The sequence below is a fragment of the Symphalangus syndactylus genome, chromosome 20, assembly GCF_028878055.3.
Source record: "Symphalangus syndactylus isolate Jambi chromosome 20, NHGRI_mSymSyn1-v2.1_pri, whole genome shotgun sequence".
NCBI classification, from domain to species: Eukaryota; Metazoa; Chordata; class Mammalia; order Primates; family Hylobatidae; genus Symphalangus; species Symphalangus syndactylus.
The window spans coordinates 38,438,770-38,459,309 of NC_072442.2; the positions used below are offsets into that span (position 1 = coordinate 38,438,770).

General features: G+C 44.8%; 2 protein-coding genes across 4 annotated transcripts in view; one reads left to right on the forward strand and one right to left on the reverse strand.

Annotated features, from left to right (window-relative positions):
• Positions 1 to 20,540, forward strand: part of LOC129470016 (radical S-adenosyl methionine domain-containing protein 1, mitochondrial-like) — a 36,746-nt gene that overhangs the window by 8,586 nt on the left and 7,620 nt on the right. The window contains exons 5-8 of one of the 3 annotated variants that reach the window (XR_010118117.1): positions 431 to 532; positions 1,681 to 1,728; positions 8,114 to 8,339; positions 14,334 to 14,446. The gene's annotated coding sequence lies outside the window, so the exon portion shown is untranslated. Of the gene's footprint in view, positions 1 to 430; positions 533 to 1,550; positions 1,566 to 1,680; positions 1,729 to 3,782; positions 5,236 to 8,113; positions 8,340 to 14,333; positions 14,447 to 20,540 lie in introns of those variants that run through there. The other 2 variants (XR_010118119.1, XR_010118118.1) reach the window with 2 other exon arrangements.
• Positions 8,122 to 8,316, reverse strand: LOC129470037 (small ribosomal subunit protein uS14-like). The gene has a single exon (XM_055257372.2). The coding sequence runs from the start codon at positions 8,314 to 8,316 to the stop codon at positions 8,146 to 8,148; it is 171 nt and encodes a 56-aa protein (XP_055113347.2). The 3' UTR covers positions 8,122 to 8,145.

Consider the following 20,540-nt stretch of genomic DNA (forward strand, 5'->3'; position numbering starts at 1 on the left):
CATTTTTTAAAGGGATGATACATTTTTTTTCTTTTTTTGAGATGGCTTCACTGTGTCGCCAAAGCTGGAATGCCATGGCATGACCACAGCTCACTGTAGTTGTGACCTTTCAGGTTCAAGCGATCCTCCCACCTCAGCCTCCCAAGTAGCTGAGACAACAGGTGTGCACCACCATGCCTGGCTAATTGTTAAAGTTTTTGTGGAGATACGGTCTCCCTATATTTCCCAGGCTGGTCTCAAACTCCTGGGCTCAAGTGATCCTCCCACCTCAGCCTCCCAAAGTGCTGGGATACAGATGTGAGCCATTGTGCCTGGTGAAGGGGTGATACTCTTAACCTGGAAGTTGTATGTTATATGTGTGAGAAGGAGGGAGTGGGGAGGGGCATTTTCCTGGGAAGAGGCTCCATAAGTTTCATACCTTATGTCATAGGGTACCATGACGCCAGAAGTAATCTAGTATCACTGCCAAATGAGGCATGCTAAGCTCAGCCTCTAGCTGAGTGACTAAGAATGGGGCCTCCCCACCTCTCAGGTAAGCACGTACGTTTCCCTGTGCCCAGTGGGTGTGAATATCAGTCCTTCCTTGATCCTGTGGTAACATGGTAAGTGTTACTACCTCTCCTTTATTCATGAAATATTAAACAAGCACAAATGGTGTGCCAGGGACTGCACTGGGCGGCAGGGAGGAACAAGACCTGTCCTGGCCCTCAAGGCACTCACTGCCATGTTGACAGATGTGTAAAGAGATTAATTCCAGGCTTCTCAGTCAAGGTGTGCAGGCAGGTCATGGGAGCCAGGGGCATGTTTGGTTCGCAGGGACTAGGAGCAGGACAGGAGATACCCTTTTCTTACCACCTCCATTGCCCCTGCTGCACTGGAAAGCCTGGCCCTGGGGCAGCCTGTGGGGTGACCCGTGCTGCTCGGGAAGCTGCTTCCTGAGACTTCCCCTGATCTTGACATTCAAGAAGCGAGCACAGGGCCGAGGCAGGTGCGCCATCAGATAACCTGGGACCACTCAGGTTTCTCCCAGCTGCCAGGGCTTGTGCCACTTGAGACGTCCGGGCCCTCCCTGCCACGACACCTCATAAGGCCCGTGCAGGGGAGCTGGGTAGGAGCCAGGGCTAAGTGAGGGTGGCACAGATCACCTTCTGTGACTCAGTCTGGTCTTTCCTTCACCAGATGAATCAGAAGCTCCTGGAGGTGGAGCCCGGGAATCTAGTTTTTCAATGCTCATAGATGGCCCTAATGATCATTCCCTTTTGGGAACCCCTGATTACAATCATTTCTTGCCTTCCATGCCAGGGGCTGGGGGCAGGAGGAAAGGGGGACATGGCTATTTCCAGTGTCCTGTGACAAAGTGGGAAGGGGGACCTTCATTCCACATCCTAGCCCTTCCATGACTCATCCATCAGGGGGCTTCTCCTCCCCCGTAGTGGGACGTGGGTTGTCATCTTTTCACCTGCCCTACATGGACGCAAGTAAAAGGGGTGAACAACCCCCTTTGGTGATGAAGTTGGGGACTTACAGTACATGTGGGTATGTGGTTACAGCTGGAAGCACCAAACCCTCTGCGTGCAGACAGAGCACTGATCATTTGAATGCCCTCCAACTGAGCCACCCCTCCCCGCTGCCGAATTGTGTGAGGTCGACAGGACGGCTCTTTTCATTTCCATCTTACAGATAGGGACATTCGTGGAGGCTCTCTAACTCGACTCAAGTCCTATAAGCGTAAGTAGAAGGCCTGGCATAACACTTCTGGGCATCCAGAACTTTCTGTCCCATCGTTGTTTTCTCCTTGTTGTAGGTCCAGGTCAAGTGGTCTGCCTCTTAAATTAGGCAAAGTCCAGACCTCTCAGATTTAGGGACAGGGAGGGTGAGGGTCTCACTGTGTCCCCCAGGCTGGAGTACAATGTTACGATCACAACTCACTGCAGCCTCAAACTCCTAGGCTCAAGTGATCCTCCCACATCAGCTCGCCAGCCCCTCGTAGCTGGCATCATGCCCGTGAGACCGCTCACCTCTCCTCTCACACCCTTCCGCAAAGAAAAGAACTTTAAATAATAGAATGAAATCACTTGTGTGGTAGATTGTATCATGTCCAGAATGTTTGCTACCCCTCCTTGGCATGAGCCTCACCTGAGGGCCTGGGGAGGATTATATACCCCTACCTTGTTGAACCTGGAAGGGCCACGAAACTTGCCTGGCACTGGTTGTAAGAGCCGGTGGGTGGTCCATCAGCTGTCTGTTGCAGTGACCTGCAATGTTCACATGGAGACTGGTTTGTCAGCCTAGGTCCCAGGGTGAAGAAGATAGTCAGAGCAGCCAGCCACAATAGACATGAACAGTAGAGAGAAATTAACCCCTGCCATTGTAGACCAGTAGACTTTCCAGTGGTTGCTGCACCATAATTGAGACTAAACTGTCTGATTCGGTTTGTAATCCCACCATTCAAAGATTAGCCATTGTTAAGATTCTGGTGTGTATCTTAGCAGAAATTCTGATATGCAAATTAATGTATTTAGATACACAATCTTACAAAAATGGGATAATACACATCTTGCTTTGAAGCTTTCTTGTCTTATCTAATATGTACTGAGTGTCTTTCCATGGTAAATTTATATCTAGATCCAATTTTTCAGTGTTGGGATCACAGTGTGGCTCCATAGTGTAGTAATGCATGGTTATGGCAAAAAATGTTTTTTTCCCAGTTTCTTTTATTTTCTCTTTCTTTCCTTCTTTTTTTCTTTTTTCTTTTTTTTTTTTTTTTCATCTCTGTCACCCAGGTTAGAGTGGAGTGCAGTGGCGCAGTCCTGGCTCACTGCAGCCTCAACCTCCTGGACTCAAGCAATGTTCCCACCTTAGCCTCCTGAGTAGCTGGAACCACCACACCTGGCTAATTTTTAAATTTTTTGTAGAGGCAGGGTTTTGCCACGTAACTCACATTGCTTTTGAACTCCTGAGCTCAAGCAATCCTCCCCCGTTGGCCTCCCAAAGTGCTGGGATTACGGGGGTTACAGGTGTGAGCCACCGCACTCAGCCTCCAGTTCCTTTTTTTTTCCTTTCTTTTTTTGAGACACAGTCTTGCTCCCTTGCCCAGTCTGGAGTGCAGTGGTGCAATCTTGGCTCACTACAACCTCTGCCCCCCAGGTTCAAACAATTCAACATCAACCTCCCAGGCTCAAGTGATCCTCCTACCTCAGTTCTCTACCCCTTTGTAGCTGATATACAGATACACACCAGCACACCAGCGTGCCCAGCTACTTTTTAAATTTTTTACAGAGATGCAGTCTCACTATGTTGCCCAGGCTAGTCTTTTTTTTTTTTTTTTTTGAGATGGAATCTTACTCTATCACCCAGGCTGGAGTGCATTGGCGTGATCTCGCCTCACTGCAACCTCTGCTGCCCAGGTTCAACCAATTCTCCTGCCTCAGCCTCCTGGAGTAGCTGGGATTACAGGTGCCTGCCACTGCGCCCGGCTAATTTTTGTATTTTTAGTAGAGATGGGGTTTCACTATCTTGGCCAGGCTAGTCTTGAACTCCTGACCTCATGATCCACCTGCATCAGCTTCCCAAAGTGCTGGGATTACGGGTGTGAGCCACCGCGCCCAGCCATCCAGGCTGGTCTTGAACTCCTGGCTTCAAGTGATCCTCCTGCCTCAGTCTCCCAGTGTTGGGATCACAGGCGTGAGCTACTGCACCCCGCTTAATTTTTGATGAATATAAACTCTGTGATGAACATGTTATGTAAATATTTTTATGCAATGGTCTGATCATTTTCTTAGGTTTAGGTTAAATCTCAAGAAGTGGAATTGCTGACTCTAAGGATTTGCACATCCTTTGTTTGGATACACAATGCCAGACTACCCTCCAGGAAGCCTGCCCAATTCACACCACTTTTGCCAGCCTGCTAGTGCTCTTTTCTCAACCTCATCAATAGCAAGCATGATCAATTTTTCCAGATGATTCCAACTTGAAGAGCATTCCTTTTTTTTTGAGACAGAGTCTTGCTCTGTCCCCCAGGCTAGAATGCAGTGGCTTGATCTTGGCTCACTGCAACCTCCGCCTCCCAGGTTCAAGCGATTGTCTTGCCTCAGCCTCCCGAGTAGCTGGGACTACAATTGCATGCCCCCACACCTGGCTCATTTTTTTTTTGTATTTTTAGTAGAGATGGGGTTTCGCCATGTTGGCCAGGCTGGTCTCAATCTGTTGAACTCGTGATCCGCCCACCTTGGTCTTCCAAAGTGCTGGGATTACAGGCGTGAGCCACCGCACCTGGCCTAAGGAGCATTCTTGATCCTAGCTTTATCATCAGTACTGCCTTGGCAACTGTTTTGTCCATCTGATTGATCACTGCCAAGTCAGAAAGCAAAGGGGATACAACCTCTGGGACCACCTAGGTAGAAGACTGAGCTGGAACTCAGTCTAATTTCCATGTCTTGTACATTACGTCTGAGTTTCTCTTACTTAGCCGACCCCCTCCTGGGAGAATCCTAGGTCTCCCTTTTATCTTTCTCTCCCTGCTGCCCCTTCTCCCTGAGGGGATTTTTAAGGCCAATTTTAAAATTATTATTATGAAACAAATAAAATAGAAATATTGGACAGAATTCTAAATGAAAAAGAAAAAAGGGTCACCCATAATCAGTGCTCCCAACAAATTACATTGTTTTTATTTGCCTTATTTGCCTGTGTTCCCTTCCAGTCCTAGTCCAAATGCATGCCATATTTTTACCCAGATGTGACCCTAGCCCAGATCTAATTTTGCATTCTGCCCCTTTCAATTCTCTTGTCATAAGCAGTTTTCCACATTGCTACATGGTCATCATCTTATTCTAATTGTTGCACAACGTTCCAATGAGTGAATAATTTAATCATCATTACCCTAATGTAAGTCACTTACATAGTTGCTCAATTTTCCTATAATAAATATTGCTGTAGTGCATGCTTTTGTGTATATGGCTTCTTCCTTCATTTGAATTATTTCCTCAGGTCAATTCTCAAGAGTGAGATAGGTCAAAAGGTACGAAGGCTTTAATGATTCTTGGTATGATAACTGGAACATTGTTTTCCAAAGGGTTTTTCTTTCTTTTTTTTTTTTTATTTTCCTGCTCAAAAGTTAATACATGCTATCTTTCAACCATTTAGAAGAAAGCAAAAATTCTGCTACCCAGAAATTACCACTACTAACATTTGGCCAACCATTCCTCCAGGCATCTCTGGATATACACATCTATCTATATGTATAACGTGCATAGATACACATATAGATGTAGACATAAAGATAATTTTTCACAAAAGGGATCACACCCCCATGCCAGTTTTGCAACCTGCTTTTTTACTCAACAACATGTCCTGGGTTTTTCTAATTGGTTCTGCCACCACCAGTGCCTAGGTGGTAGCAAAATGTAGTACAGCAGTAGCTGTAAGACACACTCTGTACCAAGAATTTGATGTACATTAGCTAATTTAAGCTCTGCAATAACCAAATGAGATAAGTTCTATTATCATCATGCCCATTTTACAAATGAGGAAATAGGCTCAGAGAAATTGACTGCACAGGGTCACAGAGCTAGGGAGTGGTGGGGCTGGCACTCCAAAACAGATGTTTATACAAGTAATACACAAACACATGTCTATTGTAAAAGATGAAAATAATAAATGCAAGCAAGAGCATAGCATAGAAACTAAAGTGTGGGCCGGGCGCAGTGGCTCATGCCTGTAATCCCAGCACTTTGGGAGGCCGAGGCAGGTGGATCACGAGGTCAGGAGATCGAGACCATCCTGGCTACCATGGTGAAACCCCATCCCTGCTAAAAATACAAAAAATTCGCCAGCTGTGGTGGCGGGCATCTGTAGTCCCAGCTACTGGGTGGGGGCGCTGAGGCAGGAGAATGGTATTAACCCAGGAGGTGGAGCTTGTAGTGAGCTGAGATGGTGCCACTGCACTCCAGCCTAGGTGACAGATCAAGGATCCGTCTCAAAAAAAAAAAAAAAAAGAAAAGAAACTAAAGTGTGAAAGTCCCATTTACACTTCCACAGAGGTTTGGTGTGTGTATCAGTTAAGTTTAGGTTCAATTGCATATAACAGAAAACCAAAATAGCATAGGCTTAAACAAGATAGGATTTGTTTTCTTCACGTAAAAGAAGTCTGCACATAGCATTTCAGGGCTAGCATGGTGGGCCCATGCTCATTAGTCATGAAGAACCCATTTTCAGTTTATGGCTTCGTCCCTAAGGTCTCCACGTAGACTAATGTTGTCCCTGGAGCTCCAGCCATCATGCCTGCATTCTAGGCAATAAGGAGAAGGCTGGAGGAGCAATGCCATGGTTTTTCCCAGATGAATCAGCCTCTCTCTAAAGAGCTTTCCCTAAAGTCCCCCTACCCTATGATATCGCTTTATTTCTTTTCTAAATTTTTTTTTTTTTTTTTTGAGATGGAATCTCACTTTGTTGCCCAGGCTGGAGTGCAGTGGCACGATCTTGGTTCACTGCAGCCTCCACCTCCTGGTTCTAGTGATTCTCCTGCCTCAGCCTCCCAAGTAGCTGGGAATACAGACGTGCACCACCACGCCCAGCTAATTTCTGTATTTTTAGTAAAGACAGGGTTTCACCATGTTGGCCAGGCTGGTCTCGAACTCCTGACCTCAGGTGCTCCACCCACCTCGGCCTCCCAAAGTGCTGGGATTATAGGCGTGAGCCACTGAACCCGGCCTGATATCAGTTTATTTCTAATTGGCCACCCTTATCCACAGGGAGGCTGTGCAGTGTAGTTTTTAAACTGAGCATTTTGCAGCTTCTCCAACCCCAGCTCCCCTCATAATACAAGTGCTTGGTTAAATTTTTTTTAAGGGGGAAAGAATGGATATTAAAAGAAAATTAGACAATTCTGCCACCATGTATATCCTTCCCAATCCTTTCCTACAAATTTATATATGTATATATTGTGAAAGTTGATTGTACAAATTGGGTCATTCTTGCCATACTCAACTAAATCAGACTCAATGGGCTGGGGGGAAAAGCACTTGGGACACATAACTTCGTTTCAGTAGGTACATTTTCCACAAGCTTGGCTGCTGAAACTGCCTCTTGAAACCTGAAACTAGTTTTATCTGATGGTTACTGAAACAACCTGCTGCAACTCTAAGGTTAGATTTACCCACCACCTTCACTCACCAGTCAGCACTTGGCATCCCCAAAACCTTACTAGCACCAATGAACTATCTTTCAAAACAATTCTCCTTCTCATAAAACCCCCAAACATCTCTTTGTTCTTTGGCTGTACTAAAGACCACCCAGTCTGTGTGTATGCCCCAAATTGCAATTGTTGCTTCTGAGATAAAATGTTAAATTTAGAGATTCATCTCTACTTTTTTTTTTTTTTTTTGAGACGGAGTCTCGCTCTGTCGCCCAGGCTGGATTGCAGTGGCGCAATTTCGGCTCACTGCACGCTCCGCCTTCCGGGTTCACGCCATTCTCCTGCCTCAGCCTCCCACATAGCTGGGATTACAGGTGCCCGCCACCACGCCTGGCTAATTTTTGTATTTTTAGTAGAGATGAGGTTTCACCGTGTTGGCCAGGCTGGTCTCAAACTCCTGACCTCAGGTGATCCACCCGCCTGGGTCTCCCAAAGTGCTGGGATTACAGGTGTGAGCAACCGTGCCAGGCCTCATATTAATCACTTTCTTAGAATGTGGTTTGTGTCTTAAAGAAAAATTCACTGTATGGCATAACTGTACTCTAAATCCTTAGAGCAAATAATGAGGTTTAACGATGATGTTTATATCCTTTTGCTTTTGAGAACAGTGGGTTTCAGTCTTCCCATACTTTCCTACCTCTTCCTCCTTTCTCTAACAGAAATGCATACTTCATGCATGCATTTACACACTTAATACATAGTACACATTCCCATTTTAACAATGGCTCATTTAGGCAGTGACTTGCAATTGCAGGGAAAGGGGACAATACCAGATTGTGGGAATTGGGTAATTACCATATTCTCTCTGGAAGAAATACTGCCTCAGGGATGAATAACAAAGCGATTTATGTGACTTTTTGTTTGTTTGTTTTTTCAAATGTTTATTTCATGTACAAACTATCATGGTTTTTCATTGAGTAGATGCCTTGGATAATCCTTTGAAGGAATATCATTTAGTCCAACTTAATGAAACCGATATCCTTCACGTACTGACGGAAACACTGGCGGCACATATTGAGGCCATATTTCCGGATCAGACCGTGCCGGTTTGAACAGATGCGACAAGAGCGAGAACCCTGGCCAAATTTATGCGGGTGGCTCCAGTACAGCTGCTGATGACCCATCCTGCTCTCAGCAGTGCAACGAGGTAAAAGGATTTATGTGACTTTTAAGCAAATTTCCTAGTCTGCATACCTTTCCTTATCTGCAAGCTGGAAGACATTGAGTATGAATGACATGATCTGACATTTTGCAAGTCATTTTAGTTGCTGTGTGGAAAATAGCCTGTAAAAAGGTACAGATACAGGTGGGGAGACTAGTTAGGAAGCTATGTAATAATCTTGGTGAGACCCGATGGTGGCTCAGAGCAGTGGAAGTAATGGTAAGTGGTCAGAATTTGGATATGTTTTTTGTTTGTTTGAGACAGTCTCACTGTCACCCAGGCTGGAGTGCAGTGGCACGATCCCAGCTCACTGCAACCTCTGTGTCCTAGGTTCAAGTAATTCTCCTGCCTCACCCTCTCTAGAAACCAGGATTACAGGGTTATGCTACCATGCTTGGCTAAGTTTTGTATTTTTAGTAGAGACAGGGTTTCACCATGTTGCCCAGGCTGGTCTTGAACTTCTGAGCTGCCCACCTCAGCCTCCCAGAGTGTTGGGATTACAGGCGTGATCCACTGCTACCAGTCAAAATCTGGATGTGTTTGGAAGGAAGAGCTGACAGGATTTACTGACAGATTGTTTGTAGGATGTGAGAAAAGGGGCAAGTATGACCTCAGGATTTTTGGACTAAGTAACTGGAAGGATAGAATTGCCATTTACTGAAGTATGTAAGGGTGGTCCTTCTTGAAATTTTGTCTGGGTAGGTGGGAAATAGTATCTCATTGTATTTGTTATTTTCCCCAGTTTTCAGTGAGGTCATAAATCTTTTCATGAATTTCTTGGCCATACTGGTTTGTGTGTCTATGAATTGCCTGACTATATACTTCACCTGTTTTTCTTTTGGATTGTTTGTTTCCCATTCATTTCTTGATTGTCATATGCTACAACATGGATAAGCTTTGAAGACATGATGCTAAATGAAATAAGCCAGTCACAGAAGCACAAATACGGCATGATTCCACTTACATGAAGTATCTAAAGTAGTCAAACCATTAGAAAGAGGAATCGAATGATGCTTGTTAGAGGTTTATAAAATTCTCTACTTACTGATAATAGCTATATTCTGCCACATCTCATCAAAACATTTTTTTTTAAAGAGACGGGGTCTTGCTGTGTTGTCCAGGCTGACTTTATACCCCTGGCCTTGAGTGATCCACTTCAGCCTCCTGAGTAGCTGGAACTACAGGCATGTACTACTGTGCCTAGCAAAATCCTTTTTTTTTTTTTTTTTTTTTTTTTAAGACAGAGTCTCACTCTGTCAGCCCAGGCTGGAGTCCAGTGGCACAATCTCGGCTCACTGAAAGCTCAGCCTCCCAGGTTCACGGCATTCTCCTGCCTCAGCCTCCCAAGCAGCTGAGACTACAGGTGCCCGCCACCACGCCCGGCTAATTTTTTTTGTATTTTTAGTAGAGACAGGGTTTCACCGTGTTAGCTAGGATGGTCTCAATCTCCTGACCTCGTGATCCACTGGCCTCAGCCTCCCAAAGTGCTGGGATTACAGGTGTGAGCCACCGTGCCCAGTGTGCCTAGCAAAATTATAGACTTCTTTGAGGTCATTTTTGTCCAGATTTCTTGTCAAAATAATTGTCCAGAATATTAAAAATATAGACCCTTCCATACTTATTTATTAATAATTGTCATAAAACAGGCTGGGATTACAGGCATGAGCCACCCCACCTGGCCTGCACATTTGAAAGAATAGCTATCAGGTTGGGCACGATGACTCACACCTGTAATCCCAGCACTTTAGGAGGCTGAGGTGTGTGGATTGCTTGAGCCCAGGAGTTTGAAACCAGCCTGGGCAACATAGACCCCATCTCTATAAAAGTTTTTAAAATTAAGTATACCCAAAGGATTATAAATCATGCTACTATAAAGACACATACACACGTATGTTTATTGCAGCACTATTCACAATAGCAAAGACTTGGAACCAACCCAAATGTCCAACACTGATAGACTGGATTAAGAAAATGTGGCACATATACACCATGGAATACTATGCAGCCATAAAAAATGATGAGTTCATGTCGTTTGTAGGAACATGGATAAAGCTAGAAACCATCATTCTCAGCAAACTATCGCAGGAACAAAAAACCAAACACTGCATGTTCTCACTCATAGGTGGGAATTGAACAATGAGAACACATGGACACAGGAAGGGGAACGTCACACACTGGGGCCTGTTGTGGGGTCGGGAGAGGGGGGAGGGACAGCATTTGGAGATAGACCTAATGCTAAATGACGAGTTACTGGGTGCAGCACACCAACGTGGCACATGTAAACATATGTAACTAACCTGCACGTTGTGCACATGTGCCCTAAAACTTAAAGTATAATAAAAAAAATTAGAATAGCTATCTCTCCCAGTGTTTATGGACTAGCATTGTACTGGGAAAGTCTCTGTATGATCAGTCACCTTCACCAGTCAGCCCAACTGGATGTTCTGGGGGCCTCTGAAATTTTTTTGGCAGTTATGATTTCTCTGGGCCTCTGCCTGCATTTTCTGTATTCAAGAGGCTAGGTAGTTTCTTTTTCGGAAGTTTGTAATTTCTTGTTCCTTCTGGTGTCCGTCTGTGGCACTACAAGTTCTTTGGTTCCATAGCAGCAAGCCACCCCGCTCTTATTTTCAGTGGGCACCAGGTATCCAAAGTATGCTGGCTCCCTGTCAGTTCAAGTCATGTGAGAAAGCTACCAGTCCCTCGGGCAGTCTTCTGAAAAGCTAGAGAGCCTGATGCACATTCCACTGTCTCGCTCTCCTGATGTTGAGACTTCAAGTTGTGCCCCTTCTCCAGATCTTGTTGGCGTCATCGAGTCATGCTGGCTGCAGCAAGCTGTGGCCCACTTTTCCTTGTTCTCAGCAACCCTCAGGGATCCAAAATTTGCCAGCTCCATCAGTGCTCCAAGAAAGGCAAGACATAAACGAGTCTCAGCCAGCCCTCTGGAGAGCCAGAACACCCGTCGCCATGCTCTGCTATTCTCCCTCCCTCCTGAGGGAGAAGTCATAAGCTCAGGTGTTCTGGCCTGGCCCTGAGTTGTGCTGGTGTGAGGGAGGGGTTAATCGGGAAAGTTAAAATTATTCTTACCTGTGTCAGTTTGCTGTGCTTGGCTTTGTGCTCGTCTGGGGTACTGCAACTTTTTTTTTTTTCTTGAGACAGAGTCTCGCTCCGTTGCCCGGGCCGGAGTACAGTGGCATGATCTTGGCTCACTGCAACCTCTGCCTCCTGAGTTCAAGGGCATCTCCTGCCTCAGCCTCCTGAGTAGCTAGGAATACAGGCGCCCACCACCACGCCTGGCTAATTTTTGTATTTTCAGTAGAGACAGGGTTTCACCATATTGGCCAGAGCCCCTGGTTTTGAACTCCTGACTTCAAATGATCTGCCCACCTCAGCCTCCCAAAGTGCTGGGATTACAGGCGTGAGCCACCACGCCCAGCCGGGAAGTGTAACTTTTTAACTAGATTTTGGAATTCTCATGAAAGTATTTAGGTTTGTATATGTTAAATCAGTGTTTCTGTGGGAGAACGAGGGCTGAGACTTCCTCTTCTCTCTTGCTGACATCCTCCTCCTCCCCATAAAACTTTTTTTTTTTTTTTGAGACGGAGTCTCACTCTGTCGCCCATGCTGGAGTGCAGTGGCATGATCTCGGCTCACTGCAAGTTCCGCCTCCCGGGTTCATGCCATTCTCTTGCCTCAGCCTACCGAGTAGCTGGAACTGCAGGTGCCCGCCACCACACCCGGCTAATTTTTTGTATTTTTAGTAGAGATGAGGTTTCACCGTGTTAGCCAGGATGGTCTCGATCTCCTGACCTCGCGATCCACCTGCCTCAGCCTCCTAAAGTGCTGGGATTACAGGCGTGAGCCACTACGCCCGGCCCCCCTCCCCATACTTCTTTAGACTGCTCAGATATGAAATCACTTCAGAAACCTACCCAAATATTTATTATGATCCTGCATGTTTGCCATTTCACAATCAATGACATTTTGAGGCCACATTGACTATAAATAATCGCATCTGTTTTTGGAAAAGCCACATTCTGTTTCACACTAATTTTTTTTTTTTGTCCTTGCAAAGTTGGCTTTCTGGATGGAGAGAATGATGTGTCTGGCAATAGGGATCTGTACGTTTCCTATTTCAAGAGCACACGAAGTATTGACATCTGAAATGAAAACACAAAAGGAAAAGCTTAAACTTGCCACGTAGAAAGTTCTTCAAGCTTGAATAGTGTTTTCATAACCATAGTGGGTTTTTTTAGGATTATAATAGTTCTTTTTAAATGCTTTATATACTTAACAAATGTAATCAAATCATTGCAAATTCTTATATGGAAGATTTAGGCGCTGGCAGCAATAGTTACATAAATTATAATGTCAACTATGACAAACTTTCTATGTGTCTAGAGCTAGAATATAAAATAGAAGTGTGCCATCATGGCTACAAATGGTTAAGAATATAGATTCTAGGCTGGGCACGGTGGCTCACTCCTGTAATCCCAGCACTTTGGGGGGCCAAGGAGGGTGGATCACCTGAGGTCAGGAGTTCCAAGACCAGCTTGAGCAACATGGTGAAACCCTGTCTCTACTAAAAATACAAAATTTGGCCAGGTGCGGTGGCTAATGCCTCTAATCCCAGCACTTTGGGAAGCCGAGGCAGGCGGATCACCTGAGGTCAGGAGTTCGAGACCAGCCTGACCAACATGGTGAAACCCCGTCTCTACTAAAAATACAAAACTAGTCGGGCATGGTGGTGCATCTCTGTAATCCCAGCTACTCAGGAGGCTGAGGCAGGAGAATCACTCGAACCCGGGGGCAGAGGTTGCAGTGAGCTGAGATTGTGCTATTGCACTCCAGCCTGGGCAACAAGGATGAAACTCCATTTCAAAAAAATAGATGATAGATAGATAGATAGATAGATAGATAGATACATGATAGATGATGATAGATGATAGATAGATAGATGATAGATAGGTGATAGATAGATAGATAGATAGATAGATAGATAGATAGATAGATAGATTCTAGAGTCAGAATGCCCGGGTTTCAGTCCTGGTTCCACCAGTCATCAGCCAGGTAATCAGGATCAGGTTATTTAGCCATTTTTAGTCTTTTTTTCTTTTCGTGCCTCATTTTCCTCACCTATAAAATGGGTATGTTAAAAATAGCACCTACTGGCTGGGCGCGGTGGCTCACGCCTATAATCCCAGCACTTTGGGAGGCCGAGGCAGGTGGATCACAAGGTCAGGAGTTCAAGACCAGCTTGGCCAAGATGGTGAAACCCCATCTCTATTAAAAATACAAAACTTAGCCGGGTGTGGTGGCAGGTGCCTGTAATCCTAGCTACTTGGGAGGCTGAAGCAGATAACTGCTTGAACCCGGGAGGCAGAGGTTGCAGTGAGCCAAGATCACGCCACTGCACTTCAGCCTGGGTGACAGAGCGAGACTCTGTCTCAAAAAAAAGAAAAAGCACCTACCTCATAGATTGCTGTAAGAATGATAGACAGATATAAAATAATTAGAACAGTGCCTGGAGTATAGCAAGAACTCAATCATGGTTGCTGTTACTATTTAGAAAAAAACAATTGTGGTGAGATTGCTCTTTTTAAGCTAGTGGCTGTTAGGTATCATTCATGTTATATTTTTATTTTATTTATTTATTTTTTTTTTGAGACGGAGTCTCGCTGGCACCTAGGCTGGAGTGCAGTGGCGCGATCTTGGCTCACTGCAAGCTCCGCCTCCCGGGTTCACGCCATTCTCCTGCCTCAGCCTCCGGAGTAGCTGGGACTACAGGCGTCCGCCACCACGCCCGGCTAATTTTTTGTATTTTTAGTAGAGACGGGGTTTCACCGTGGTCTCGATCTCCTGACCTCGTGATCCACCCTCCTTGGCCTCCCAAAGTGCTGGGATTACAGGCGTGAGCCACCACGCCCGGCCACCATGTTATATTTTTAAAAGTATGAAATGACCTTTCTACTTCATTTACAGAGTTGAAACTGTGGGACAACCAGACAGAAGAGACAGCATAGGAGTGTGTGCAGAAAAACAGGATGGATATGACTCTCTGCAGCGGAATCAAGCTGTGTGCATTACTACAAATGGTAAGAGATAAATAACTGTCATTCTCTTGGATATATATTAATTATTTTAGTAATATATGAATCTGTTCCAGTTTCATACATTTATAGTAGGAGATGAGAAAATTTAGGTATTTTTTTCTTTTTTCTTTTTATTATGAAGTCTCACTCCATCACTGAGGCTGGAGTACAGTGGCATGATCATAGCTCGCTGCAGCCTCAAATTCTTGGGCCCAAGCCATCCTCCCACCTCAGCCTCCTGAGTGGGAGGGACTAGTTGGGACTGTAGCAGAGACAGGGTTGGGACTACAGTTGCATGCCACCGTGACTGGCTAATTTTTTTTATTTTTACTTTTTTGTAAAGATAAGTTGTTGCCCAGGTGGGTCTTGACTCTTGGTTTCCAGCAATCCTCCCACCTTGGCCTCCTAAAGTGCTGGGACTACAGGCGTAAGCCACCGTGGCTGGCTGAAAGTTTTGGTCTTAATGACATAATTTATGTGACTACCATGTACCAGGCATTGTTCTAAACTCTTTACAAATAATAAATCATTCAGTCTACATCCCTAGTGCTCTTTAAAAATCACTAGCCAGAGGCCAGGTGCGGTGGATCATGCCTCTAATCCTAGCACTTTGGGAGGCCGAGGCAGGCAAATCACGAGGTCAGGAGTTCAAGACCAGCCTGGCCAACATAGTGAAACCCCGTCTCTACTAAAAACACAAAAAATAGCTGGGTGTGGTGGTGGGTGCCTGTAATCCTAGCTACTTGGGAGGCTGAGGTAGGAAAATCACTTGAATCCAGGAGGCGGAGGTTGCACTGAGCTGAGATCATGCCACTGTACACCAGCCCAGGTGACAGTGTGAGACTCCGTCTCAAAAAAAAAAAAAAATTCACTAGCAAGACATGTTAATCTTTTGTGTTGTTGGCTGGGCACGGTGGCTCACACCTATAATCCTAGCACTTTGGGAGACCAAGGTGGGTGGATCACTTAAGGTCAGGAATTCAAGACCAGACTGACCAACATGGTGAAACACAGTCTCTCCCAAAACCAAAAACAAAAACAAAGAAAAACCAACATAGAATTAGCCGGGTGTCGTGGTGGGTGTCTGTAGTCCCAGCTACTTGGGAGGCTGAGGCAGGAGAATCGCTTGAACCGGGGAGGTGGAGGTTGCCATAAGCTGAGATCCTTCCAGCCTGGGGGACAGAGCAAGACTCTGTCTCAAAATAAATAAATAAAATTAAATTTAAAAATTGACCTTTCTTTGCCACTTCTATGCATTAATCTTATATAAGGCAATATTAGGAATGGTGTGTTTTTGTAGAATTAGACTGTGTTTATATAATTTTAACAGATGTCCTTATTCTTAAAGCATCTTGGGGAAGAAAGGGCGAGCTTATACTATTTAGCATTTGAGTTCTCTTCCGAGGTGGGAGTGGAGGGTTGAGGTAGACCAAGTCGTTTGGTTATAGGACAGGAATGGTGATGCTAAAGCAAGAGCCAGTTATTGTTCTAAGCACCTTGCTGAGGAAGGTACTTGTAATACCATTTCACAGTTGAAGAAACAAATTTGGCTTTGTTAAGTAACTTTCTGAGTTATGAAGTGGCAAGCACAACCAAAGCTGGGATTCAAATCCATGCCTAATTCCAAAGCCCATAATTCTTCCCCATACTACACTATGTCCAGGACGCGAGTCTGATATTAGACATTATGGAACATAATTTACTAAAACATACATGAAAATTCCCTCACTAGAATTTAAGATTCATGACGATGACAACGGTACCTGGCTTATTTACCTTTGTGTCCCCATGCCTAATGTATGAGCCATGTTAGATGCTAAGTAAGTCTTTAAAGAATAAATGAGGCTCTGTAATCTTAACTACCCATATAGCAACTATGATCCTTCCCCTACAAGGCCTGACAGAAGAATCTACTCCCCAAATAAGAAGAGAAATAGGTATAATTTAGACAACCCACTCGGTAGAAAATCTTAGTTGGATTAATAAAGAAAGGAGCTAAGATTTATTAGTCCCATTACATTCTAGGTACTTCAGGCAATTCATAAATTTATGTGTCAAAATACAAAAAACTTCTATTCTGATACCTGTATAACTTCACTTTTTCTCTGGAGTAGCAAGTAGCAAGTCTACCAAAGGGATAGATGCTTATTTAGGGAGAGAAGGAAGATGTAAGTGACTGCAGTTTTGACCTATAAGCACTGGGAGAATCCTTGAAGCAGGATATTAGTCTTACACGACTTCCCATTCCTAGTGCTTGGGAAAAGTGCTAGCACAGATATTCAATAGATGAACAGAAGAATGGCCACTAGTGATAGCACACTAGAAGAGCAGGTAGAAGCTATTTGGGTTATGAAAAAGGATGGCAGGCCAGGCGCAGTGGCCCATGCCTGTAATCCCAGCACTTTGGGAGGTCGAGGGGGGCAGATGACGAGGTCAGGAGATCGAGACCATCCTGGCCAACGTGGTGAAACCACGTCTCTACTAAAAATACAAAAATTACCTGGGCATGGGGCCAAGCTCACACCTGTAATCCCAGTACTTTGGGAGGCAGAGGCGGGCGGATCACTTGAAGTCAGGAGTTTTGAGAACAGCCGGACCAACACGGAGAAACCCTGTCTCAACTAAAAATACAAAATTGGCCGGGCATGGTGGCGGGCGCCTGTAATCCCAGCTACTTGGGAGGCTGAAGCAGGAGAATCGCTTGAACCCGGGAGGCGGAGGTTGCGGTGAGCTGAGATCATGCCACTGCACACCAGCCTGGGCAACAAGAGCAAAACTCTCATCTCTTAAAAAAAAAAAAAAAATTACCTGGGCGTGGTGGTGCGTGCCTGTAATCCCAGCTACTCGGGAAGCTGAGGCAGGAGAATCACTTGAACCAGGGAGTTGGAGGTTGCACTGAACCGAAATCGCACCACTGCACTCCACTCCAGCCTGGCGACAGAGCGAGACCCTGTCTCAAGAAAAAAAAAAAAGAGCCAGGCGCAGTGGCTCACACCTGTAATCCCAGCACTTTGGGAGGCCAAGGTGGGCAGATCATGTCAGGAGATTGAGACCATCCTGGCTAACACAGTGAAACCCCGTCTCTACTAAAAATACAAAAAAAAAAATTAGCTGGGCGTGGTGGCGGTTGCCTGTAGTCCCAGCTACTCAGGAGGCTGAGGCAGGAGAATGGCGTGAACCCGGGAAGCGGAGCTTGCAGTGAGCCGACATCCCGCCGCTGCAGTCCAACCTGGGCGACAGAGTGAGACTCCGTCTCAAAAAAAAAAAAAGGAAAAGAAGGAAAAGGATGTAAGGCATGTCATGTCTTTCTCAGAGAGACTAGGGTAGCAGAAGTGGTTGAATTGAAAAGTTTCCGTTTTTTTAATAAATGCTTAAATACTTATTGGAGAAGTAGGGTAGTATTATATTAAGCCAAATGTAAACCCATGTAGGTTGTCCTAACATAAACTGGAAAAAGGTAATTTCTTGTGCCCGAGGGTCAGAATCGTTGCCAGACTTCTCCGGGGGAGGCCGGCTGGAGAATGAAGGGAATGAATGAAGTGTCAGGTATTTATGTCGTATATGTAGAAAGGACTACATGTAAATTCTTGACAACTTAATTTTAGTACTTTTCTTTTTTTTTTTTGAGACGGAGTCTTGCTGTCACCTAGGTTGGAGTGCAATGGTGGGATCTTGGCTCATTGCAATTTCCGCCTCCCAGGCTCAAGCGATTCTCCTGCCTCAGCCTCCTGAGCAGCTGGGATTACAGGTGCCCACCAGCATGCCTGGCTAATTTTTGTATTTTTAGTAGAGATGGGGTTTCACTGTGTTGGCCAGGCTGGTCTTGAACTCCTGACCTAAAGTGATCTGCCCGCCTCGGCCTCCCAAAGTGCTGGGATTACTGGCATGAGCCACTACGCCCGGCCCTTAGATGTGTCTTGTGCTTTGCATGCAAGTGTGTGTTAGTAATGGACTTCTTTTGTAAAATAATTTTATTATACTAGGAAAGTATATATATATATAGTGTGTGTGTGTGTGTGTGTGTGTGTACATATATATATACATTTTTTTTTTCTGGACAGCGTCTCCTCTCAGGCTGGAGTGCAGTGGTGCAACTCCAAATCATGGCAACCTCCACCTCCTGGGTCAAGTGATTCTCCTGCTTCAGCCTCCTGAGTAGCTGGGGTTACAGGCACCTGCCACCACACCCAGCTAATTTTTGTATTTTTAGTAGAGAGGGGGTTTCACCATGTTGGCCGGCTGGTCTTGAACTCCTAAACTCAGGTGATCCACCCACCTTGGCTCCCCAAGATGCTGGGATTACAGGCGTGAGCCACTACCTCAGACGAAGTATATTCTTTTGATTTTAAAAATTGAAATCAAATTAAAACCCAAACCACAATGAGATGCCACTTCACATTCACTAGCATGGCTGTAATTGTTTAAAAAATAAAAATAAAAATGTTGGGGAGGATTTGGAGAGATTGGAACCATTATATATCGTTAGCGGAAAGTAAAACGGTGTAACACTGTGGAAAATACTTTGGCAGTTACTCAAAAAGTTAAACTTAGAGCTACTGTATGACCCAGTAATTCTATTCATACATACATAGTCAAAAGAATTGCAAACAAATGGTCATGCAGAAACGCATACACATATGTATACAGCAGCATTGTTCTCAATGACCAAAAGGTGGAAACAACCTACATGTGCATTAACTGATGAATGGATAACGCAAATGTCATTGATCTATATAACGGATATATTATTCAGCCTTGAAGGAAATGCTAACGCAGGTTACAACATGGAGAACCCTTGAGGGCATTATGCTAAGTGAAATAAGCCAGTCACCAAAGGACAAATACTGTGTGATTCTGCTCATATGAGGTACTTAGTTAGAGTGGTCAGATTCATAAAGACAGAAAGTAGAAGGGTGGTTACCGTGGGCTGGGAGAAGGAGAGAATGGGGAGCTAGTGTTTAATAGGTACAGAGTTTCAATTTGGGAAGATGAAAAAGTTCTGGAGATTTGTTGTACAACAGTGTGAATATAATTAACACTACTGAATTGTACACTTAAAAGTGGTTAGAGACAGTCAGGTGTGGTAGCTCATGCCGGTAATACCAGCACTTTGGGAGGCCGAGGTGGGAGGATCACTTGAGTCCAGGAGTTCGAGACCACGCTGGGCAACCTAGCGAAATCCTGTCCCTACAAACAATGCAAAAATTAGCCAGGTTTGGTGGTGTGTGCCTGTGGTGCCAGTTACTTGTGAGACTGAGGTGGGAGGATCACCTGAGCCCGGGGAGGTTGAGGTTGCAGTGAGTCATGATCACACCACTGCACTCCAGCTAGGAAGACAGATTGAGATCCTGTCTCAAAAAATAGGTGGGAGCTAACATGGTGAAACCCCGTCTCTACTAAAAATACAAAAAAAAAATTAGCTGGGTGTGGTGGTGGGCACCTGTAGTCCCAGCTACTCGGGAGGCTGAGGCAGGAGAATGGCGTGAACCCAGGAGGTGGAGCTTGCAGGGAGCCAAGGTCACACCACTGCACTCCAGCCTGGGTGACTGAACAAGACTCGGTCTCAAAAAAAGAAAAAAAGGTGGGGAGAGGGGGCAGTGGTTAGAGTGTAAATCTTATGTTATGCCTACTTTACCTCAATTTTTAAAAATTGTTTGAAGCCACACACAAAAGTCTTATTTAGTGAAATCATGTACTGTATGATTTCATTTATATGAAATGTCCCAAATGGGCAAATTCATAGGAAGTAAGTAAATACTTGCCAGGAAATAGGAGAGGAAATGGGGAGTAGGGCCAGTGATTCTGGGACTTCTTTCTGGGGTGATGAAAATGTTCTGGAATTAAATAGTGGTGATGGCTGTACAGCCTTGTGAATACTATACTAAAACCCACTAAATTCTGCACTTATTTAAAAGGGTGAATTTATAGTGTATAAATTATATCTCAATAAAAATTAAAAAAAGGGGTGGTATGAGGAATTGGGAAAATATATACACATATATATACACACACACATATATATATACACATATATATGTACCTTAACTCTAATCAGTTCCCTTTGTCCTTTCTGCAACAAAGTTATAAACAACTGATA

Coding starts and splice junctions, on each gene's coding strand:
- LOC129470037 (XM_055257372.2), bottom strand. CDS start 8,316: ATGGGTCATCAGCAGCTGTACTGGAGCCACCCGCATAAATTTGGCCAG.